The sequence below is a fragment of the Silurus aristotelis genome, assembly GCF_946808225.1.
Source record: "Silurus aristotelis genome assembly, chromosome: 4".
NCBI classification, from domain to species: Eukaryota; Metazoa; Chordata; class Actinopteri; order Siluriformes; family Siluridae; genus Silurus; species Silurus aristotelis.
Genome location: NC_139577.1, coordinates 16,688,436 through 16,715,374, shown reverse-complemented (window position 1 = coordinate 16,715,374; position 26,939 = coordinate 16,688,436). Strand labels below are relative to the sequence as shown.

At 37.4% G+C, this 26,939-nt stretch overlaps 1 protein-coding gene across 1 annotated transcript; it reads right to left on the bottom strand.

Moving 5' to 3' along the window:
* Positions 1 to 810: 810 nt before the first annotated feature.
* On the bottom strand, positions 811 to 26,296 carry LOC310724911 (collagen alpha-1(XIII) chain-like). Its single transcript, XM_083539352.1, has 3 exons — positions 25,541 to 26,296; positions 22,963 to 23,032; positions 811 to 836 (listed from the first exon to the last, which is right to left on the bottom strand). Exons 1-3 carry the CDS (start codon positions 25,820 to 25,822, stop codon positions 826 to 828), a joined length of 363 nt encoding a protein of 120 aa, XP_083395478.1. The 5' UTR covers positions 25,823 to 26,296; the 3' UTR covers positions 811 to 825.
* Between the last annotated feature and the right edge of the window lie 643 nt (positions 26,297 to 26,939).

Here is a 26,939-nt window from a genome sequence, read left to right as displayed (position 1 = left end):
AACATACTAAAAAAAATCACCTAAGACACATGATGAACAGAAAGCAAAAAGCAGAGAAGCATATATAAATAATTGGCAGTGGTACCAAAAAAGTGCTGGCATGAGTAGCCATTTTGGTTTAGAGTCAGGCCACTGAGGTCAGAGGAGTGGTGGCTGTGAAAGGTGAAACCCTATATACAAGCATGTGGAAGTGTATACTCAGATTCCTGACACATTCTGGGCTTGCTACCACTTCCTGTTCTGCTGGATGGCTCTGGGACATCTATAGACAACCTTCGTCAAAAGGCACATCAAGCACTGGCTTTAAATATACTGCCAATGATGGTGCCTAGAGGAATCCTGTTCAAAAGTGTTTCTCTGACTATTGTGAATGAACTGTATAAACATGAAGTTTGTTTTATATGTTCCTACAAACCGATATTAAACGTGCAATGTTAAACGAAGTAGAAATCAGAAAATCCGCTCTCTGCCTGCAGTATTAGTAGTTCTTTGAAACCACTTGTTACCTAATTGTCTTCTAATGCAAAGTCATCTAGAGACTATCAGAAATTGGTATAAACAAATCCAAAATCCTTCTGCCTTGACTCTGCCCATACTGATAAACAAGAAGAATTAAATCCAAAACTTTTGCTCAACATAAGGATTGCCCATTTACCTTCATTATTGTATCACACACTAGGCGACCCAGACCAAATAGGACACCATCTTGAGAGTGTCTAAGTCTCATTCCAGAAATCGTGGAATTCTTCACCCCAAAATACCCAAGCCCTGCTTCCCACCACTACTCCTCTTATCCTGGGCCAGTCTCTCGGATTCCACTCTCCTCTAAAAAGCCCCTGTAAAGACACCGCACCAGCCAAGAACACATGTGTCATCTTTCCGCCTTCTGCATTGTAAGCATAGTACAAGAATGTCACAGCAATGGGGAAGATAGGAAGCTTAATAAAACCCTTGGGATGGGGTTCTGTTGGCATTTAGAAAGCACGGAGAAAGTTTGTTTCTCAATCCTCAGGTTATAGATTCAGAAAAACCAAACTCTGTAGAGAATTTATTTTTTGGGCAAGTTACATGTTCTTGAAATTCAGTAATATTTCTGATTGTGAGATTATACTAACAAATATATTAAAAACAAAGATTATTCTGCTTAACTAGTTATTACTTTAATTTCTGAAAACTTTTCAAATTTTTCAGCTTAAAATGGTCTTGACAAATATCTAGAAATAAGCAAAAACTGCCCTTAAGAACAAGCTCAATTATGAAATAAAAATCAAAGTCTAGTTATAAGGTGATTATGCTTGTATTTGCTTTATCCAAATCCTATATATTTATAAAGGCAAAAATATGTGAACACCTGGCTATAATACCCAGAATGTCTAAATATGATGTATCATTAAGATCTATTTCTTTTCTCACACCAAAAGGCCCAAAACTGTTTCCTCACCACAATGGGTGCACAAAGTGATGTGCATTAACATATGGTTTGCAAAGGCTGATACATAAGAACTCAAGTGGCCAGAGTCCTGACCTCAACCCCACCAAGCACCTTTTGGATGAATTGAAATGCTGACTGTTTAAAAAGCCTTGACATTAGTGCTTGACCTTACTAACACTCTTCCCAGAAGAGTGCAGACTTTTATAACAACAATAGAGGGACTGACTCTATGTTAATACCTATTGTTTTAAAACAGACACAAATGGGTGTGATAATCAGGTGTCCACATACTTTCAGCCATATAAATATATGACATAAATATAAGATAATATATGCAGTATATTATACTCTATATTTGTTTTAAACTTTAACTGCAGGTTAAGTTTCCAAAGAGTGTTGTTAAAGCTGTAGCATTCCCAGAATAGCTATGCTAAGGCCAGTCTAACCTTATATTACCTCTTTTACTGTTAAGGTCATTAACATTATCTATATAGTTTTAGCTCATATAATGATCCTTCTTCTAGCCAAATATATCTGAACCCTTATTGGGGGTGTATTTACTGTAACATGGTTAAAAGAAAAAAAAACATTCATGGCATTTCACATCTTTTTTATGCAACCTTGTTAGATATAAATTTCCAAATAAAAATGCTTTTATGAGACCTGCCTAGAAAGCTGAGGCAATGTCTTGTTGGAAACGGGTTCTGCTCTTTATGCATCCTTTTTTATCCTCATGGAACTAATAAACTGTGAACATAAGCCATATCAGGTTCAGATATTTTCATAAATACTGTAGTAGAAAAACGCCAACAGTCGATCATCCACACTCCGCACTGGTCGACTTAGGTGAATCATACCACAAAAGTCATTTTCACTTACTCTTATGTCTCCTATCTGCTGGCATCTTAAACTTAAAATGTGCAAACAGGGAACCACATATGGCAGCAATTCTATAAAAATACTTCTTTAATCCAAAATATTATTCTATTTGGATATACACTTCTGATGATAATTCCATTTGTTTCTCAGGGATATTGGTAAAACTATATTTCATTGCAATTTTTTTTACCTTGCATCATTTGCAGCATTTCTCAAAATTCCAAAAGCTTGACGCTAGTGTACATGCACTTATTGCAATCTTTCAGGCTCATTTGTGGCAAGATAGAAGCTGAAATATTTTCCCAAACAGTCCTTAGAGATAAAAAACTGAGCTACTAAACCTGAGATTAAGTAATTACAGCAAGCCTTGTAACGATCGCCACAAAAGACCTTATTGTGGTTGTGCCAGACAAAAAGCATTATTAACCTGACTTTACCATCATTCTCCTAAAATGCTCTCAGAGGGAAAAGTATACATTAAAAATCTGAAAACCATTTCCAGTCTGGCCAGCAAAAAACCTCCCTACTTCTATTTATTGATATGATTCATGAGCTGGAAGAACACACAACTTTTGTTTTCCCCAAAGAAGAAATGTATGCATAATTGCAGAATCCAGCAATGTAGCTTTCACAGGAACACCTAGTATAACTCTGTAGCACAGAGTTACCACCACATCAAACAGTCCACATAAATAGATGGTGAATAGATGTTCCAGAGGTTCATAGAATGGAAGGATTTGTACTGCTTGAAAGTCCAGCTTTTTTTACAAGACTTGATGAGTTATAATGTACTATAAACGTGTGGGTAGACTTTACCATGCTGCATAGGGTTTAATAAAGACTTTGTTTGGACTTCAATTCCTTACACCGACCTAAAATGTGGCAATTCACTCTGGTTGACAAAGCAAACCTCTTGCTTGCTCTCCACTTTAATTGGATCCTGCTTATTGAATCAGCTACACAAAAGAAATAGCCAGGATGTGAGTAGAGAATTTGACTTTGTTATCAAAACTAGAGTGCTTTGAAGTGACAGGAGTATCAACAGGGCCGCAGGGAGAAATACCATCCCACTTTTTATCCATGCACAACAGGAAAATCCTTAGTTACAGGCCCTGAGCTCAGCTTATCTATCACAAATAAAATGCAGATTTGAAAGAGCAGGGTTGCGTTAACACCTACCAGATCCTACACATGTGTAAGACATTATACTTTAGCAGCTACTCTGCCGGGGGCTAGAAGAGAAAAGGCTGCAGGAAAATACAGAAAATAAGAAACATGTACATTGATATAGATAGAATACAGCCGAGTGAAAGTCAAAACCTTCTTTACCAATCTAGCCTGAGGAACTTTATGTGGTATCACACTGGTATTTGCATAGCTACAAATACCTGATGTAACCGAGATAGCTTCAAGCTACATTTATGCTGTAAAACTATCCAGTGTTAACTTGGATCTCAGTCTAAGACCCTGAATGACTAAAAGCTGTCAGAAATAAATAAAACGGTAGATTGAAAGGGTACGGGCAATATAGTTTGTGACAGAAGTGGCAAAAGTATACACATCCTTCACTTAAATAGAAGTACAGATACCCATTTTTTTAAATACTGTGGTAAAAGTTGAAGTACTGACTATATTTTTTTACTCAAGTTAAAGTAACAAAGTTTGTGCTTTGACATGTACTTAAGTACAAAGTAACAATTACAATGACCTGTTTTAATGTCATGCTATGTTTCCACACAGACGGTCAATGAGGTGATACCGGAGAATCTGTACCTCTTATAAATTTCATACGGATTACATAATAAGAGAATATTTGTATTCGACATGAATTTATAAAAAAAATTAGACCCTTTACAGATACATATTGCTCTTATCTGTACAATCAAAAAAGACAGAGTTATTGAAGTTATAATTTATTTATTTATATTTTTAACAAAAATGATCAAGCAGAAATGTGCGCTGCATTAATCGCGCGTTAATAAAACCGGTGCCGTTAAAACGAAGTTGCATTTTGACAGCCTTAATTAATATATTAATACACAACGAATTAAAACATTTTGTTACTTGATAAATGTATACAGGCTGAACATCCAACACATAGAACACAAGCAGAGAAAAGATGATGATCATTTGATCAGAAATGTCTCTGTTTTGTCATGTTTACATCATTAACTCCCTCTGTCTCATCCATGTTAACCCCATACTTCTTGTTGTCTTCTGCCTCCGCTTGTGGTTAGCTTTGAAACGTAGTTTACGTCTGTGGCGCGTAAGAGCCAGGAAAAAACACACCGGTAAATTGAAAAAGCCGTGTAATGACAGGAAATCGGTTGATGGGCTTAAAATGGCGCAGTGAGAAGGAAATATATTGACATTAAAAAAAAAAGGATTAAAACCAAAGTAACGAGCCTGTTCTGAAAATGTAAGAAGTAGAAAGTACAGATATTTGTGTAAAATTAATGGGTGAAAGTAAAAAGTTGTCAGAAAAAAAATAGGGAAGTAAAATACTGATACCAGAAAAATCTACATAAGTACAGTAACAAAGTATTTGTACTTCGTAACTTCCCACCTTTGGTTTTTAATGAAGTATTATGCCAGCCCTTAGGTTAATGCTATCATAGTGTTGGAACAAATATGACATTATCCCCTAGCTGAGAATAGTTACAACAGACAACAAACACACACACAAAAAACATTTCTTGAATAACCCACTGCTTTAGGAAGACAAATGGCTACCTAGATAAGGCTAAAACAACATCTAAACTACAGCAGGACGGAAAAGTTTTACACTTACAAATGAGATCTGTGGTATTTAATGGTTCTGCTACAGAAATCCTAATTGACATGGTCATATTTGTAAGGCTATCTTTAACCTTTGGGAACCTTTATTTGTGTAGGGAGGGTGCCAAAAGTCAAGATTAGTGCTCTAGTTTTGAAAAAAAGATTTCACTTTGTACTCCAGGGGGGAAGCAGCACCCCTTAAAAGTAAAGAAAGCACACAATACAGTCCATCAGCAAAGGAGAAAAAAAAGCACTCACGTTATAAGTGACTGCTGACAATTGTTGTAATCTACAATTAGAATATGTTCCTGAAACACCAATTTGTCCTCCATATAATTCAGCCTTGTTCTAGCCTAAATGCACTCATGACAAAATTCATACATGGTAGGTATCAAGTGCATTTTCCCACCAAAAAGCAGGATCAAGTGAGACAAATATCATACTGAATTTTGCCGGATCAGTTAAATGAACGACTACAGTTGTAGGGAGTTCTCAGAGGACCACTATGCTGAGGGCTTAGCCACCTATAATTTGCATTCAAATTCTGTAGCCCAGAAAATAAAATAAGTGATATAGTGCTTAGGGAGCATATCTCTGCTACTATTAGGTTACTTCGAGAAAAAGGGTGGCACACTGCCATGACAAGAGTTATTAAAACAGAAGCTTGATGAGCAGACTTCAGTGGCATTGCTGAAATAAATGTTGAGCACCTTGATGCTTTTACCATGTGTGTTCCAGAGCAGGCATATGGCCAAGAGCACTCTACACATTATTTCTGGTGTTAAAAGTGCCTATCAATTGAGTGCTGCCTGCTGGCTGATTGCAAAACCAGAGCTGTTGGAATAATCATTACACAGGCACTAAAGTGTTAAAAGAGCTGGACAGTCTCAGACCTGCTAGGGAGCAGGAGGGCAGTCAAATAGAGAGTTACTGGGCAGAAAGACCCACGTATTTAAGATTGCAAGTATTTCCATAATGAGCAAAAACACTGCTTAGTCAAGTAACATAACGCCAGTACAGTACATATATTTACAATGAGTGTGGCTTTCAATTTCCTGCAACTGTTTTTTTTTAGCTATCTAAGCTCCACTCCTTTGAGGGAAGCACACTCCATGTTATGGGATGTGACACTTGGATCAGAGCTTGAAGGTGTTCCATTAGCTCTGAGAAGAGAAAGATGAGCCGGCATCTACATGAATCTCAAATGGTGCTTCTATTGACAGTTGAAATTCCGTTACATTCAGGTGTCAGTAGGGTGTTAAAATAATGCAAGTCACTCTGCCAATCTTCTCTTTCTATGATGCAGCAGTCTTTCCTGCACTGCACTACTTTACTGATTGTTTCAAATTAAGCTACAATGTCGATATCCGTATCAATGAGCAGTAAACTACAGAATAAAAAGTGTTTTCCTTTAATATAATACAAAACAAGGGTTCTAGCTGAATTTCTGCTTAGTCAATTATTTTGCCTATAATGTAGTGACATATCAAAAAGGATTTTTTTACTTAAGAGATCTGAAACAGTTAATAATGCATTCAATTCTTCTGTTTGAGGTATTGGACCAGTGCTTAGTCACCCATTACAAAAAAAGTGAGGTGATCTGCTCTCAATCAGTTACTTCAAGTCCCTCAAAAAGGTAACAAAATAAACCCAGACCTGTTGAAGGATGACACATCCACACAGAAGACAAATAGAACTAAAAAGAGAAAATTACATGAAAGTATCACGTTTCCTCAAGATGAGGGAAACAGACTTGACCTTGAAAACTGAGTTCCATCCAGAAACGTTAAGGTATGAAGGACGCATGCACATTCCTTTATTTCCCAAACACAAAGCCATCGAGTGTTCTTCTGTCTGAGAAAACTCAAGCTACAACAAAAATAATCAAACTCAAAAATTGTTGCCGCTATGTCCAGTGACCCAGTATAGCTTAGTCTAAGACTGTTGCTGTGGTATACCAAGAACATTTTCAACACTCTTCTCAATTACAGCTCAAAATAATCGCTAGCGACACAAACACAAGCGTCCTAGACCTGGAGTACCACACTGTGCTCGTGTTACACAGAAAGTGTGAAAATTAGCCGTTTTCAGTACATGAAAAATATGTCATATAGAAGGAGCATTTAAGAAATGTGTTTTGGATAAGTCTGTTGATTTCCTGGGTTCAGGAAGATTCAATAGTGATCACAACAACTTAAAAAAATCCCAGATCACAAACAAACCTAAATCCTCCGCTCCTGACATTTCACTTCTGTGTAATTTGTCTCTTGCTTCCGCTATTACTCTGAGTGAAGTGGGATGAGAAGTAGGCCTGTGTTCTTTAATGAGAGTCCAACTTTTCCTCATCACCCTACACCACAGCATGCCAGGCTAGGTCCTGGAATCCAAACACTCTATCTCCCCTAAAGCATAAACTACACTGGACTGTGAAGAGCCACTTTAGCCTCCTTACTTCAGTAAGCCCACAGGGGGGTCTGGACTCAAATCTTAGTTATTGCACAAAGTGTTCATGTAATTAGTTTGCAATTTGTGACTTTTGCTTTGTGACATTATCATTATGCTGCATGTTAAAAGAGAGACAAATTGGGAAATTAAAAGAATGTGCAAGGTTAGAAACATGCTCAAATAATCTGTCATTCAAGTGATTGCTAAAAAAACATTGAAAAAACATTCCCCAGCCTATTACATCACCAGCCTGGACTGTTGGCACAAGGCATGTTAAGTCCATAGATTTATGTTGTTGGTCAGATTTTGACCTACCATCCATGTGATTCACCAAATAAAGATGCATCATAACAGCCTGTTTTTTCAGCCTTCATCTTTCTAGTATTGGTGAGTCTGCAGCTAAAGTATTCTTGGATTTCAGTTGTGGAACATGGCATGATCTTCTGCTGCCATCTGCATCACAATTTTAATGTGTTGTGCATTCCATTTTACTTTTCTGCTCATAACATTTGTAGCAATCTGAGTTACTGTAGTTTTTCCATTTGCAGAACAACCACATACTGGATGTTTTTTCTTCACTGCACTATTTTAAATAAACTCTAGAGACTGTTGTGGGCAAAAATTCCTGAAGATCAGCAGTTCAAGAAATATTTAACACAGTCTGTCTGGCACCAACAATCATGCCATGCACAAAATCGAATTGATTCCAACGTCCTGATGTGAAAATTACCCGAAGTTTCTAGCATGATTTTCTGCCGCCACATGATTAGCTGATTCCTAGTGGTACAGGTGTTCCTAATAAAGTTTTCAGTGAGAAAAAACAAACATATACCAGAACTTTGTTTTGGCTTGCTTGGTTTTGACCAGAGCATATGGCCTTTCTCTCATCCAGCAGCAGAATCCTGGAATGTTGTGCAGAAGAACTAAATGCTGGCCCCTAAGGCATTTCAACATCGAAGGAAGTCACTCGCTGTGGAAATGAAATGACCTGCACTGTCACTCACCCAAGAGTTTATGTCCTTGAGGCTCTCCAACCCTGAGCAGCAGACATCAGGCCTCCGGAATCACAACCCCAATTACCCTTGCTAAATGTAAATCTGTATTACTGCAATGGAAAAGTTATGTGTAATTGAATAGTGCTTAAGAATCAAGATTTCGAATGGAAGAATGTGCTTTCATGAAGCTTGGCTTTACTGCTTCTTTCCTTGAAAATGATAAAACAAAATCTATAGTGTCAATAAACATCATATAAATAATCCATATAATGGAACTAAAATATACATGAAGATAGCTCTATAAACTCTTCCAAATTGCAATTTTTTCCGTTTGCGTCCAAATATTTTTCCCTCAGCAACCTTCTGCTTCTCGACTGTTGTGTTCACAACAATGTGAGCTACTGCAAAAGTCATCCTCAGTTCTACAGCTTTGACTCTCTGATCAGCCAAGCAGAACTTTGAACCAAATACCAGCACTGCTGACTGGCTATCCTGCAGTGTCTAACACACACACACACACACACACACACACACACACACACACACACACACACACACACACACACACACACACACACACACACACAATACATTTAAAATCTAAGACACCATCATGATCTAATCATGCATGCAGCCCTCTAGCATCACTCTGTGGTGTCCTTCCCAATCCATCCTTCTGGCCTCATGTGTCAGGAAATCCCTCTGAACACACGTCACTAATCACAAAAAAACAGGCTGAAGATTAGGCATGAACCGTAAAAGCAAATAACCAGAGTCAAACAAAGAAAGCAATGTTTAGGCTACCGGACAAGAAGGTCATATAGGTGGCTTGCCCAGATGTGATGCCATGCTTCATTCTCAAATATTCAATGTGAATGAGTCCAACAATATGAGGTGATGTATTCAGTGAGCAACAAATCCGACCACTATTGTTGACCCTACTGTCTGAATGAACCTGTTTCTGTCTGTGTGAGTTTGCAGGACATGAGTGATTTTGTATGAGTCATTTCTGCAAGGCTTTCTAAGGGAAATACGAAAGTGGGTATGTGTATTTCATGTCACTTGAGTCTTTTCTTTTTAGTTCTGCATACATAAAGTATATGAACTACAAGATTCCATCCGTCAATTATATGCTTATGTTCTCTGAAATTACTTATTTACCGGTACTTATTCTTCAAAACAATTCAGCATAAATATTTCCAAGTTCGAAAAATTAATAAAAACAATATATATATTATTGTTGCAGATTTCTCAAGAAGCTCACACACACACACACACACACACACACACACACACACACACACACACACGTGTACAAACACACACACACTGCCTGTGCTGCGTTATCATAGTGGCCATTGATAAGCTAATAGTAAACCTCTTCCTCTACTTCTAGTTCCCTTCAAGTGTTGCATGCTTGATGGATAAGCTCAAATGCTGCTCTGAAGCTATAGTCACATATGATGTCAGATTGAGTAGTTGCCCGCCAGTCTGCCTTTATCTGAAAGTTAAAATAATAATAATATAAAAAGGCCCCTCTTTGTCTAACAGAAGAGCTTGGACTGGGCAAGCATAAAACTGCAGCCATCAGCAATTCCAAACACAGATCATAAGCAAGCATGCACAGATTTGCATAGTCAGTTCATGGAAAAGAAGAGTGTATCTGAGGTTTTTTTTTTATGTCCTTTATATTAAACTCAAAGGATCACATTCCTTAGTTGTTTTTTTATTCACCCCACTGGAGGAGAGAAGTGCAATCATCTGGTTAACAAAGTATTTTAGAGACATACGGTCCCAATTAGGACATCCCTATCACCATGGTGGGCAATGCATGTTTAATTTGTCCAATAAATGTTTTGTGCTGCATTCGAGAACAAGGCTCGGACGAAGTCCCACGCTTGTAAGCATACTCGTTGACACACACTGTGAACATACCTCACCCGGTCCTCCCAGAGGAGGGCCTCTCAGTGAGGGGCAAAGTATCCCCTCAGCACTGTAAATAACCTTGTTTATCTAGAGGACATCAAACGAATGCTTTGTGGTGAGATGAGCAAACCAATTGGGGCTGGGTTAATGATGAGGAGCGAAGGGAAGCTGGCCATGTTTACATCTCCAGGCCCAATTGCTTTTCTCTGTTTGGTCATTCCTGTCACCTCTTTCTCCAGCAATGTTCACAAATACACAATCACATGCTCTATACACAGATGCAAAAAAAATTTCCCAGAGCATGCATCATGAAAATGTTCCACAAGGTGATACAGAACTGTAGTTGGCCTCTGATCTCATTTAGAGGATATGCATATACATTAATTTCTTTCAATGTAATTACATTTATATTGCACTTTTAACAATGGACAGGGTCACAAACCACATTTACATAAATCGACAAGTACTTATAATTGTATTGAATTAAAATGGTGGAATCTATGTTAGGGTTTAGTCATAATCAGCATCCACTGCTGTACCATCAGATGAAAAAATTTGTTCTCAACACAAAAAGCCAAAGTTTTCAGTGTTCTGACATTTGAAATAAGGTATGAGCACACCTAATAATTTCCGACAATAGTCGAAGTCTGACAGATTTCTACATTCTAAGATTCTAATTATTATTTGCATTCAACCTCTACCTGAAAACCACAACCAGGCACAACCTTCTACACAAATTCAAAGAATTCAAGTGATTTTATATATAACAAGTTTCTTTAGTTTTTTTTACCTGTTCTGTATCTGGTGTATAAATTTCTATTTAGCTTAGATGGCATAAAAGGATTATTTGGTGCCTTGAAGGTGAGTTGTTTTGGACAGGATACGGTGTGGACAGCAGCCAAGTCTGCAGTACTGCCCTGTGCACCTTGTCTGTCTGGATTCTAATATTGTTGAAGTGACAGTTAGCCATTTAGCTCTTTGCTATTCAACACAGTATATAACATTGAGTTATTTAATTGAGCAAATATTACGACCTAATATGACTAATAATTTATTGCAAAAAATGGAAAAAATGTAACAAAAAATTTTAACTTGGAAATTAAAATTTAAAAGCAAAATTTACCTTTCCTTTACACAAGTCTATTGCTAAACAATAAATTCCTCTTTTTTAGGTAGATCTCTCTTAAAATGGTCAGCTTGTCTTAAGTAATGTCATCTTTTGATGATGTAATGAAACTTTCAGGTAAATGAGTTCTGGTTTACCTATTATCTAATTCTTTCTTATGTCAAATGAACGAGTATAAAAAAAAACCCTACTAAAGTAAACGTGACTCCATCCCTAATCGTTTATCTACATGGTGTTTCTTCCACGATTTCTCCCTTTCTTTCATCAGGAAGTCAACCTGAGGTCCACAGTTTCTTGGCGTCAGTAAAAATGGAAGCTAGGTCTGGCTCCAGGGTCTCTGGTAAAAGCATACAGAATCTTGCCTCTGTAACTTCCCTCTCAAAACCTTTGCAAGGTAGAAAAGCAAAGATTCTATGTGGGAGTTTTTGCATTCTTCGCTGAATAAAAAATGTTAAGTGCTTTAGAATGCAAAAGTAAAAAAATGACAGCGATGCTTGGAGTGATAATAAGTGATTCAACGGTTCCTAAAAAAAAAGGAAAATCACATAAAAAGAATGAAAAATATAAGAAGAGCACAGGTTTTTAGATCAGAAAAGTAAATAGCAGTGCTATTGGCGCTACAGCTCAGTTGCTAATCTAAAATAAATAAGCAGAACTCCTAACAAGTTCAACAAATGCTAATGGTTTGGTTATCAACAATTCCTGACTAGTTAATCTCAGCAAAAATTAGATTCACAGCAAATCTGAAATAAAACCCACCAGGTTTCTAACAATGCAGCACTTTGCATAACAGATGTGAATAAATTATTTTCAGATAATCATTGATTTACTTCCTCATGCTCTCAGTTCTAACATTGTGATTTACTGAACATAAGCTGTATCAATCAAGGGTTACAATTACAACCATTTTATTTACTGAAAATACTGAAATCCCTGAAAGACAGGACTCAAACTCTACAGAATTCAAGTCTTATTGATTTATGAGGTCTAGGACAACTCTAAGGATCTAACAATTTAATCTAATAAATACACAATTGTTTTGTCACAAAACAATATTTGCAATCACATTTGATGCATATTAATAAATATTTATAAATATTTATGTACAGTTCTTTAAAGAGTAAATTTCATAAGGTTTGTAGTTGGAACCTCTCGAACAGGGAAAAAAAAAACATAGAACCTTTAAAGATACCCCCAAAAAGCACAAACCAAAATCTTTTAATAGTTCTGCATTTTATCTTTGTTCCCAAAGACTACATGGTTTAAGTGTATGTTTAAAAATATTTTATAAAAGCCTGTAAAATTTCTTAAATGTACTGAGAAACATTTTGTATGTTATCACAAACTGGTCATGTTACAGACCTCAAAATAGAAACGTGGTCAGTTTTATTGCCTACTGTTCCCTATAAATCAGTTATGCCCATAAGGCATGCTGATAAAAACATGAAAGCCCTCTAGTAAAACACTGGCTTTGTGTAATAAACTGAAGTCTTGTTGACCTTTATTTATCCATATCCCCCTTATTATAGCTTAAGGGAAAAGGTATTGCTTCAAAAAACAGTCTCCATAACAAAGTAAAGAAACATTACAGAAAGTAGAGAAAGAAGGGGATGATGAGAGAAAACATTCAAACAGCAACAAGAAATGTGAATCTGGGGACACTTAAGTTTATGCTAATGAAAGTGACAGGTCTGAAACACAAGGGAAATGAGAGGAAAAGTTTTACATCTTCAAAATGTTTTTCCAGGGCATTTTTTTTTTTTGTGGGGGCGGGAGCAGGGGCTAACTGTTGTGTTGACACACCAGCAAACCATCAGATTAGTGTAAATTGTGAAAACTTGAAAATTGTTAGTTTTACCTATGAGCTGACCTTTATAGAACAAACAGTCCTCTGATGGATGCCTGCTTCATCCTCACTACGTGATTGTATGTAATTCTAGAGATGAAGGCTGCAAGGTTAAGAAACAGCATACACTGAAGATCTTCTTTAGGCTGTAATATAACACCCCACCTCATCACTAACTCAGTGACCTCAGCAAAAATAGACTTTGATGATTGTTACCACTTGTTCATTTCTTTGTCTATTAAAATATGCAACATTCACAGAAATATCCATTTTATATAATATTTCCTTGTTAAAAAAAATAATTAATAAAATTAAACAAATTAGGTTGTTAAAGACCTTTACATTGTACTGTAAGTCATGCAAGGGTCCCTGACCTTTACTGCAAATGTATTTTACTTTCATGTTGCGTGTTAATATGCATTATTAAGTCTTGATTTATTAATGAGTCTTGATTTAGGAAAAACAATTGGGAGAAGCCAAAAGAAAGTTTTAATTGTTGAAAACAATCAAGTGGCTTTTGACTTTCCCCTCAGGTAACTCAGTCTTTTCATGGGTCATTAATGGCATGAGCACAACATCACTTCCCAAGCATTTGAGTTTCATAGGAAAAGGAAATTAAACCAAAGAGGAAATAGCAAAAGCCAATTCACAAAATCAAAGCCTGATGTGGACATAAAAGATGAAGGTAAGTCATCTAGGTAAGGCCATTCTCCTGAACAGACATCTGGTATAGTCTTCATTCACATAAGGATAGCATTGATGGCAAGATTTAGCCAGGAATCTGATTCCTTCATTACTTTGCCCTAACCTTCAAGTCTTTCTATTTCAAGCAGAGACATTTTCATTTCATATGATGATGTTTACCATGTATTTTTTGCCATGTCCATGTAGGTTGCAAGGTCTGGAATCACCTGTGAGCTATTGAAAAAATCAAGACCCTCAAGAATAATTATCTTAAAATTTAACAGCATTTATTGCTGATGTTTCACAGTGATTGAAAAATCTGCCTAGGCTCACAGCAATCATTTTATCCAAAAATGACAGTTTATGATGTGGCCACAGTGATGGTCACGGTGGTGAAATTCATGTTTTTTTTGTAATGACTGTATGGTTGGAAAGATTCTATCACTTCCTTCCAATATAAAATTTCATCTGAGGCTGTTGGTTTACCAGAAATTAGTAGCTGATGCAAAGCAGATGGGCTTCTGTTCCAGCACAGTTCCACAGACAGACGTACAAATTCGTGCCTCTAATGGTGCTTAATAACATACAGACTTTAACAGACCTTCTTTGCAGTGCAAAAAAGAGCCCCTGGAAATGTCAGGGTAATTTAGCAATACTTTAAAGGTTGTGGTTTACCTATGGAGGGAGACCTGTTTCTTTTTCAGGGATCTGCAATATCCTTTACCATCAAAACTTTTTAGCCCATAATTAGGCTTGGACTCCATAAGGTGATACATGACCTTTTAAAATGAGCTACTACAATTCCAACTACTGGGGCTGCTTTGCCCAGTGACAAAAATACTCCAGAGAAAGATTTTTTTTTTTTTGGACTTTCAGATTCAATAAAAAGTGTTGTTTTTGGCAGGCAGCCCTAAGCTGTTAACATAAGAACTAGCTTGCTCAGTGTAGTGGACAGCAGCATGTGCTCTGATGCCCACAGGAAGTCTGCTGCAAGCAAGGGGCCTGTTCAGAGCATGCCAACACACACTGCTTTGCCTGGAAGCTGAAACCAAGATCTACACACAATATCAGTAAGATGGCATTGCTATAAAGATGTAATTATAGATAAAAACCTAGATCTTTGCCTGATTCTGTTTTAAGACAGTTTGCTGTGGTGGCCAATTGCAAATTTTTGATCTTTTAATTTTCAAGTCTTTTAGTTTTACTTGATTTCAGAAGCATGGAATTACATAGCTATGAGTTTAGAAATTATTATTAATTAGTTATTTTGCTTCAGATTGGTTGGCCAGTAAGTTTCAGGCGATTGGCAACATGTAAACTAATGGGACAGTCTACAACTTGTGTTAACAGTTGTTTCTAAATGTCTGTTACACATTTAACTACATGTCAGCAATAGGCATAATGTGAAAAAGACTTGCCTGGGTTGCACTGTCCACACTGTATTTAAGAAAACCATTTAAAACCATTTAATGCATCATTTACTCTAGTAAGTATGACCATATGTCTTCTATTGCCATTTCATTTACAAAAACACTCATACGTGCTTTATGAACAGCCCATCTTTGATTTATTCGCACTTTTGTTGTAACAATAAGCTCCAATCTTCTGGAAAGGTTTTCAATTATATTCTGGTGTGTAGCAATTGAAACGATTCCTCGAATAACTTGAGTAATTCTAATACAAAATAGCATGAAGGCAAATTCATTCATTCATTCATTTATTCATTTTCTCCCGCTTATCCGTAATTCGGGTGGCGGGGGCAGCAGTCTAAGCAGGCCCCCACCTTCGACTGCTGCCCAATCCTCACAGCACCGTCCCTTACGGTCCCTCCTGCAGGTGGTGAGCCCACGGGAAGATGAAGGCAAATTACTATGCTTCATTTAGTCCACTTTACACAAGGAGTATTGTGTTTCCCCACGGACCATTGTTGCTAACGCACCACCCGGTAAACTCTGGAGCGCTCAGGACAGCTAAACACAAAAAATGCTGCAGAATGAAAAATAGAAGAACGTGGAGAAAACAGCAGAGATAACAACATATGGATTTACATTTTGGGATCATTTCAAACTAAAACGTAAATATATATACATATAGTGTATGTAATATGCCATTAAAATTTCACAGATCGCAATTTCAGCAATAAAAATTTTTCTAAAAAGGAAACAAATTACATGTTTATTTTAAGAGACCTGTCCTATTTTCTTTTTTTTCTTGTATATTCAGTATTTCTCTTTAATAAAGAAAAAGTACTTCTTATTTGATTACTGGATTAATCAATGAAATAATTGGTAGAAAACTCGATTACTAAAATAATTGATAGCTGCAGCCCTAGTAGCAATAATGATTTGCTCATTCAGACACAAGCACTTCAGTTAATTCGGGCATTTCAAAAGCACACATTTCAAGTAAGGAGGCCTGGAGTACAGTCTATGTTCCAGTTCATCCCAAAAGGTGACCAGTTGGGTTGAGGTCAAGACTCGGGTCGCTTAATTTCTTCCACTACAACCTCAGCAAACCATTTCTTCATGGAGGTTGCACAGGGGCATTTTGATGCTGGAACGTGTTTGGGTCTATTAGTTCCAGTGAATGGATACAGTTTAACTCTGTACTTCTGACTTTGTGGGAAAGACTGGAAAACGTTTATATGGATGTGATGGTTAGGCATCAATGAGGTTTTTGCCATTTAATGTATCTTAAAATGTTTTCTTTATATCTGTCCTTATAAACATTTACAATATATTTAAAAAAGCACATTTTACTTTTTTTTTGTTTGTTTCGAAAAAATGTAAGGTTTACAAATAAGAAACAACACAGTATTTGCACACTAATTTATCATCTAACCATGGCATGCTATTCCAAAACACTGCACACTTTGCCATGAATTAACCTGCAAATCTATCAACCAAAATCATGGAAATAATTTTCTAGCATTTAGCACGCCACTGTTTGTTTATCCAAAAATTTACTTGTACTGTTCCAGACATGTGTGCTTGCTATTTTTCTTCTGCTAAAAGCTGTCCAAGAGTAATTTTCAATGCAGGCTCAGTGGCGCTGGGCTAATTACCCCACTTCACATCCACACATTCACAATCATGCATTTATTTGTAAAAGCACAAGTAGTCACACATTTGGCCACACACAGCGGACTGTCCACGCATTCTCTCTCATTATTATTCAAGAAACATGACTAGAATGAAATAAGATGAAACCAGATCCAGATTTTCAAGACCTCATGCATGGGATGACATGATTTAGATTCTGGGCAGAATGAACAGAAAGCCTTTCAAAAGCACAAAATTTGAATGGAGGTGCTGATATGCTGTGTAGACCCTTTTAAACTGCACAAAATAAATATGCATTTAATCAAGTAAATATCTTTTATACTAAAGTGCTATCCTCCTTAGTCTCATATGGAATACATTGTGTATATAAATGAATGGTAAATCCTGCCAAAATGGTTGTTATGAAATGAGCATTAAGAGGTGGCTGTCAAATGTAATAAAATAAAAAGTAAAAGATGTCATTGTTTTTTAGGAGCATGGGCAAAAAAAAAAAGATTTCAGAAGCAGATTCTCAGTCAATACGAGGTTCAATGTAAAAAGCAGATGGCTAACCACATAGTGTTCTCCTTCATTTCCAAATCACGCGCTCTTTCCCTGTCTGTCTTTCTCTTCCTCTCGCATTGTCAGTGCTCTCTAGCCACCCGACTTTTATTTTTTTGTCTACTACAGACTTTCCTGTGACTACACTCTTTCCTCAAACATTCTCTGGCCCTCATGTGAGACTGTGTGTCTGCTGGGCAAAGTTAGCAGACAACACCTCTCCTCCCAGTAAAAGCGTTTTCTAGCAGCTGAGCTGTAAGCTAATCACACGCCAGGAAAGGAGATCTACCACTGCCTTTTCCTGTCAGAAGACATGACAAGTTGAACTTGGGGGCGCTTAAATGGCTAGAGCCACTGACCTCTATGCCTGACCTCAGCGGCCTTGCCTCTTCAGGGTATCTGAGGGGTATTTTTACATTTGGATTAAATGTACTTTACTGGACTGGCTTAATTTGGATATGTGTCCCATGTGCTCTCGCAGGTGCTCTCTCATACTTTCCCACCCTCTCTTTCTCTTTTCTGCATGTCTATCTCTCCAACTTGCTCACACACACAGTCATTCTTTGATCCAGTACAGTCTACATTGGTCTGTCATCAGGCAGCACTGGACGTTCCCTGAGTGCCCTACATGCCAGGTGCTTGACGTCCACCATTGACCAGTGAAAGTCTTGACACAAGAGGGCACTCTAATGAGACAGTGTGGGATTTCTGCAACCAAACAGTCTAACTGTCTTCATATAACGTTGCTCAACATTCATAAATGACTAGTCGTCAATGCAATCCTAATTTCTTGTATGGTATATTAATAAACTTTGAATATCCTCTTCCTTAATATTCACCCTGGAGAAGAAAAGAGTTATATATATATATGTAAATCTTTCTGAAAAGCAGATTAGCTAGAATAGTCGCAAATGCAAAGAACACTGTGTTGGTTGATCTAAGTAAGAATTTCCCACACCAGATTAATTTGGTAGTTTGGATTTGAATTTGCTAGGCATGTAACGCTAGCTGTATTGCTACAGGTTATTTAGCATAAGTTTAAGATTTACATTTAACATTCAGGTAAACGCTTGCTAGCTAGAATTACCCAGCTAGAACCTAAGCTGAGTATGTCTAGTAACTAGTAACTTGACTAGTTACTAGACTAGCAGAAGATTTTTAGACACACTAAAGTATAATCAGACAGATATAAGTAGGTACAGTAGTAAGTATTGGTTTAGTTGCAGTCACAGAAATGTGTATTAAAGAATGGTATTTTTTATATGTAAAATATTCAGACCTACTTATTTATAGTGCACATAAAATTATATATTTATGTGATCTGAAGATTTACATTTACATGAGCAACTGAATAACAGACTAGATATTACTGTGCAGTTCTCAAGAAATAAATCACTACACTAACCAGTAAACAATTCAAGAAATTTGTTCTGGTTTTTTTTTTTAGGTAGTGTAATGGTAAAACATTTGCACTGTGACTAATAAAAGGTCCCTTTATCTTTAATGGTAGTTTTACAAGAATTGTTTGTGCAAGTGTGTAGAAAACAATGTTTTTGGGAGTCTCCTCTGTCTGTCCCATTTAGTACTAATAAAGTGTTGTGCACTTTACTGTTGCTATTGCTGGTGTTTAGAAGATGCTATGGCAAATATGCCATCCTTAGAGACCCTGCAGTCCAGCTCTGGTTTCATGCACACTAGACATGGCCTCCCCTCGGACCCTGGCCGCATAAACCATCAAAGCTCACTTCCGGCAGCTGGAGGGGTGTGGCTTTAGAGGCCTTTATCCACCGGCCTTTCCTGCCATGCTTACTCGCTCACTTTTTAATCCACAGCAGATGACCTCTACAGACATGAGTCTCTGCCCAATTTATTCCATGAATCAAAACAAACAATCCACTGAATCTCCAGAACAGTCAAATTAGTGAGTATGCTATGCATATTTTCAGCTATACTTTTTAAACCACTGCCTGGCGTTAGTCCAGTAAATTCACAAGGCAGCTAAGTACTTTGGGATGCTCTTCGATGAAGAGGAAATGAAAGTTATAGGGGTGCGTGGTGTATGAAAGTGACAGTTCAGTGGCCTCTTTCTTTTCCTTTTCCTGAAGCAATGTCCAAGAAAGTGCCAATTAGCTCTTTAGCAAACAATATGTGGATTCAAGAAAACTCCTGGGGCTGAGACCTGGACTCAATCTAACAGTCATGAAAGTTTTCCTGCTTTCTGACATGGCTGTTATGTCCCATAAGGAAATCTTTTGCCAACCAAACAATATGCAGTACTGTTTTATCACCTATGATATTTGTTCTCAACTTGGTTATCAATCCTGGCTTCAATCCATATGGCTAATCCATATATCCAAACACATTACTGACATTAGAAACACAAATACTAAATTATGGGGGAAAAAACACACCTTGCCACACATCATTCTCCACACCAATAAATCATTGTGTTTATCTATAGCAAACATGTATATTTGCTTTCGCAAATTGCTCATGCAACAGTAATTCAATCACAATCTGTGTCACCATGACACTCTTACCAACACTATCTAAGTAACAATCACTGAAGCCATTTGCTGATTAACAATGTTTACACATAAACATCTGCTTCGCTGAGGTCACAGTACATTTTTACAGGGGCCTTTTTAGAAAGCAGGATTTGAATAATTGCATACATCAGCATTCATGAAAATCATTTTTTTCCCCATTCAAGTTAAATGGATAACACAGATTCAGGATCGATTCAATGTCCTTGTGTGCAAAATATAATCAAGTGTGTATTTATGTAATTATGTATCAGTATGCAGTACCTTTAATAAAGAAACTATTGCAAATTAATTGAACATCTTCTACAGAAGAACTAATGATCCATTTAAAGGGTTAAAAACACTGAAGTAAAGTGGGCTCTCTACCTGGAATAGAGCCCAGTAAAATTAAGATCTAAGTGTCATTTATTTGGCTATTTCCTAAGGAAAAGGAAAAGAAGAAAGTGTCCACTGTCTCCACACCTCTAAATGCCACACTGTCATAATCAGTCATTGCATGAAATATTAAACATTCATTCTTGGGGCAGTTTTCATAAGCCCCTTTGGATAAATATTACTTAGTCTGCTCTTTAATGGCAAAAGGTTAAGGTAGTGAACCGTTACCAATTTTATGGACACGTGGGGTTTTTAAGTTGGCTAGAGATCAGCTGTTGTGAGTTGTTAAAGTTTGTCATGAATGCACACACTTCTAACTAGACTCATCATGGCACAGACCTTAGGGACCACTGACACACAATGCAAGCTTTCATGTCAAGTGGACTTCACTTGGTCACATTCTTATGGTGCCAGTTTTGCAAGTAAAGTGGTATTTAGAAAATGTATTCATGCATTTGTCAAAACAAAGACAGCTAATATTATACAGGCAGTAACACAATGTTAAAACATTTTGAATAGATGTTAAGGACACTCAACCCTGAGGACAAAGTAGTGGTGAACGAAGTAAACAAAGTGCTCCCTTTAAACCTTTTTTTTATTTATTATTAATAAAATTCAAAGAGTATGTGAATTTTGAAAAGAATGAATTTGATATAATTCATTTGAATGTAAATTTAAAATAAAAATGTGCTATCTAGATAGGCATGTACAAGTCAAAAGAGGCTTGCCTGAATAAACTATGATTTCTGTTCTGACTACAAAAGTGCACTGAATGAACAGTTCATTGCAACGGAACAACTGCCAGGAAGCATTAATCTGGATAAATATGAAATTAAATGTAAATGTACTGAAATATTTGTATTTATCTAATGGAAATATGTTGTAGAAAACTTATTTTATGTAAATAAATCAACATTTTTCTATGCTTTGGGGTTTTGTAATAATAGATAATAACCCTTAGGAATGCAGTCTACCAAGCAAAAGTCTGTCTGTTTTGTTCTTAAGCATGTGTGCATTTTAGGAAAAAGGTGTCTGAGGGCCACGGATGGGGCCACTACTAGTTTGTGTCCCTTAGCACTGAAAATAAACAAAGGAATGAAAGCAACCCGAGCACGGCCTGGGGGAATGATTGACAGACAGCAGCTGGCGGAAGAAGAGCACTGCACATATATGCATATTCATATTGCAATCGAACACATACAGTAAACATACACGCAACATAAATAGTACCACAATCCTATCTGAACTATGCCTGCATTATGCAATGCTAATTAATTATGTACACACATCACTTTAATATTAAAGCCTTGACTAACTCAGAATCAAAATATCGCAAAGCCACGAATGTGTGTTCATCATGAGACCAGAAAGTTTCTCACAGTCAAGTCATAAACTACAAACATGTTCAAACGCAGACACCATCTGGGCCATCCACACAGTTAACACACTGATGACTACTGCTGATGGGCAAATTAACACTCACGTGTGTGCTGTCTCACCTCTTTCTCTTTTTCTTTCTCACACACACAAGTTAATGGCTTACACCTGGAGTCTGGAGTAAGAAAACAAATATCTGCATGACGGAACCTCTAGAAATGTATTGAGATTTCGATTTTCCAGAGAAAGTTCAAGAAATACAAATCTAAAATTAACCATCAGCAACTAAACAACAGCCAAAGAATACTTATTTTTATGCTAAGATTCACTCCTTTAACGTCGTGGTTACTGTCATATTGCTAGACCACATTGTGTTCTCGTGCTTGCATTGCTCAGGTTATATCCTAGGAGACATAAACCTCGCTGAGCCAGTGTGACTTATTAGCCATCAGCAATGGACTTTGATGGTTTGCTTCACAATGGAATTCTGAGATGATGCCATCCTGTCACTCTGTTTTGCATCATAACCCAGCATGACACAAGTGAAAGTCAATGACTGCCAACAGAGCCCGAAATATGACAGCACCTGTCACTATAGAGGTGCCAGATCAGAGGCACAAGTGCACTCTCCGTTTAGTTTTGGATAAACAAGAAAGGACTTTTTCTACACACACTTTTTTTTTTTAACATCTTTCTCATTACACAAGGGAAATGGAATTTAATTGACACCAGATATGTTTTCATCCCACAGCCATGCCTAAGAATAGCTGCATTCATATATACCTACAGGACCAGAATAGGAGTGGGATTTTGTGAATGGAAGTCTCAAAAAGCCTCAGTGAAAGACTTAACAACAAAGCAAATGTAAACTGTGCTAACCACAGCTTTCTTCAAAAGCCAGGTGTGTTATAGTCAGTATGGCTGGGTTCAGAAGCAAATGGTTCGACCTACCTGGTGGACACAGACAGGCGTGGGAGACATCCCGAGTCTCTCTGGTCTTCGGCAGACGAGACGCTAACTTCTACAAAAGTACAAAGAAGAAAGAAGTTATGGGGAATGACCTTACTTACTACGAAAGACTTTTATGCCATCTTCAAGGCACATTGCATTTACCACAATGAAACCACAAGCGTGTAAACTAAAGCTAACATTTGTAAGTTACCACTGATGTGAGATTAAATATTAGAAATTCCCTAAAAACACTTTTCTAATAAGTTTACTAAGATCAGTATTTTTGCTAGATGAGGGAGATATGGCAACTTACTACCTGCCTACAGGTGATCATTGTAAATGATCCTTGTAAATAAGTTTGTAAATAAGTTCAGTTACTATGACTACAGTTAAAAAAACAGTACATCATGTCTCATAATGTAAATTCAAATTCTTGTGTTATGTTCTTCTTATAGCAGTATCCAACATATTTCTATGGTCCCAGTTTACGCTAACCACAATTCATTCCAGGGGTTTATTTGGTTGATACTGGCACACTCTCTTCCCAGCTGCAAAAGTCTTTACACAGACCAGGCTCAGGCACTACAAGTAAGGTTTTATTTTCTCTTGCAGCACTGACACTGACTGAAGTACAGTTGAGTGTCTTGTAAAACAAAACTAGAGCTAATGATGATTAATAAAAAGATGAGCAAAATGAGAAACAATGTCATGCCAGTAAACCGTAATGCAAGAGTCTGTTGTTGAGAATGTACAATTGAGATTTGTAAAATATCTAATGCGAAAATCACTGTGCAGTGATTTTTCTAAAAGCTTTAATCCTTATAAATATGGAACAAATTCCCATTTTTCCAGTGTCACAGACTTTGCTGAGACCATTTGTTTTTACAGAGCGAAAACCTGGAGCACCCACGGTAATTCAAGACATTTTCACTTTGACCAGACAAAGGACAATTTATTATTATTGGTTTATTTAAATTATTCACAGTCAGTTTATTTTATGATGCCTCCATGATACCTGGTGTCTGTTGTGGTGTGAATAATGGCATTAGGTAATCATAATAACGAGGCAGCTGCTATCAGTGTGCTTTAGCAGACGCTATAAACGTAACTTTTTTAATTCCAGCATGTGATTACCTCAATCACTGACCCCCAAACTTTGTAGCTAAGAAAAACATCTCTATCTGTTGTGTTTCAGCACAAAATAAATGATTAATAGTGTTCTTATTTTGCTTGTTTGGAGTCTAAAGATGATTTAAGTTAACGATTGAGTTAGGAAAACTGAAATGCAGGTATTAAACATAAGTGGCAAAGATTTTATCGTTTCATGGTGACGTTAAACTGACCATATCAGATAAACATTATAAGTTCAAACACAGAGCCAAATCAATAAACTTCTCCAAGCCACTGTAAATGACCAAGATGTATTTTGCTTTAACCCAAACCTGGAATAAGTCCCATCTCACTTTACTTTAGTGCTGAGATGTCCCGGCTGCCTCTCTTGCAGTCTGTTTTGCTTCATTAAGGCCCTGACTGTCCTCTGCAGTCCTGACAGCTTTATTAACTATGGGCCGAGATTCTATCTTCCCAAAACACAACGGCACAGCACATAGTTTACACACTGCTGGGTGAGTGACCATTAGAGGCTTGTGTGAGGAAAGCATAGCTGTGAGAGACTGTATATCTCACTTTTCTACACCTCACTGTTTCTGACTCATAACTGCACAACATTTTGTGTGTCAGACTAGTGATGAAAGCAGTTAGAGATTTATTAAAACTGTGAAATGGGATGCTTAATGTTTATCCAGTGGCCTGTAAGACAAAGACTTTTTGTGACTGAGTAAAGAAAAAAAAGTAATTTTTGTTATTTTGTAAAACAGCTAAAACACTTGCAAGTGGTTAAATAATTAGAATTGCATCAGCACTAAACTTGGTATGTGGTAAAATACAAATAAAGAAGGTAGCTTACACAACTGTAATTAAAGGAATAATTATAAACCGATAAGTTCAAAATAGAAAGAAAGTGCACATTACAAAATATTTTTATTTCGTAATGTATTTATTTAAAACATCCAAAGAAAATGAGAGATTACTTAGAATGACCATTAATTATGACCCCCTACATAAGGGACTATTGGCTTTGCAATGACCAGGATGACTGTGGATACTCTAGACCAGGTGCTCATTGAAAGTGAATGGTGCATAAACAAAAGTAAAATAACAAAGAGAAAGGACATCTGGACAGAGAGAAGAGCTGATTAGTGGAGCCCTAGAGACCCTCAGGTGTCTCAGGAGCCTTGTTAACAGTTTTACTGTTTTTTAGATTGTTTGTTTTTAAAGACTAAAAAAAGTGGTTTCTGTGATCTAAAAATGCCTATATTTTAATGAAATAAAGTTGACCTCCTGGTGAAAAATCTTTAATCCAGAGTACAGAAGCTTCACTCAAGCTTAATTAAAAGCCTAAAAACTTGATCTAGAACCAAAAATCACAAGTCATATTTTCAACGACCTAATCATTTCTCATGCATTAAAAGTTCTCTGATTCATGTGCTGATTTCAGCACCCTCAGAAAAACACTCACCTCCTCCAGCATCTGATCCAGGCGCTTTAGGAGCACTGGTTCCACCTGCTCGAGAAACAACCATTCTGAATGCTGAGGTTCTCTGTGCTTCTCCAGGCTGTTAACTCTGGCCTGTAGCTCCGAGGTGCGCAAATACACCAGTACACACACCCCGAGAGAGAGGACACAGAGCGCGACACACACCGCCACCGCACCACACACCTCCATCCGCCTTTTACACGGATGCTCAGCGCAAGTCCTTTCTGTAGGAGAATCTCGACAAACTTTGGTGTCCTGTTCCATTTCAGTCTGAGGTGTATAACTTGGCTTTTTCCGACTTTCTTCACCAAACGTATAATCTACTCATCAGGGGGGACATCAACTGGCAAACAGGGCGAAGTTTGAAAACAAACCCAACTAAAAGTTTAGTCCAGGACTTCCTTAGAGAGCAGGCTGAATCAGGGTCGCGTTAAATGAACTGGGAAAAGAGTTATAATGGAGATAAAAGCATGGCTCCTGGTGATGTATACAGGTGAATGGAAAGGCTCTAGCGTTGCGCCATGTGAATGAGTCGTGCCATCTGAGTGTGTCCGTCTGAGCTCCGGTGTCTCAGTGCTGGAGTGATCTGTGATGTGAAACTTGAGCCTCGTCCCTGCAATCCGCTTTAGCTGCAGTCCATTCACTCCACACTCCACAGTAAGTGCGCCTCCTCACTGCGCTCTCCTCCGATCAACTGCGCTCTCGGGCGCCCTGCGCCTCTCCTGTGTGCGAAGCTCCTCCCCGCGTGCGTGCGTGTGTGTGTGTGCGTGCGTGCGTGCGTGTTAAGTGATCGCTGCTCATCTGCTCTGGGCGCAACTAAAGCTTTAGTGGAGCCGCGCGCTTCCCCGCAACCTCGCCGACAAGATATATTTAGGTGCCAAGAGCCCACGTGTATAAAATGACCCTTTGATCTGTGCGGCGTAAATGTTCTGTATCAATAATAATAATAATAATAATAATAATAAGAAGAAGAAGAAGAAGAAGAAGAAGAAGAAGAGGAAGAAGAAGAAGAAGAGGATGATGATGATGATGATGATGATGATTATGATGATGATGATGATGATGATGACACTTCAAAATTAGCGAAGAAAGAAAGAAAGAAAGAAAGAAAGAAAGAAAGAAAGAAAGAAAGAAAGAAAGAAAGAAAGAAAGAGCCTTTGTTTTGCCAAGTCCCAAAATACCCCAAAATTAAGATTTTGATTCTTAATTGCAAATCATTTGTCAGAAAATGAACATGCAAAAAATAAAAAAAAATTGTGAGCAAACATTTCAAAAAGAAGACTCAGTGTTACATTTACGGCATTTGGCAGACGCCCTTATCCACAGTGACTTACAACTAAGCAGGGGAGGGTTAAGGGTTCTTGCTTAGGGGCCCAGCAGT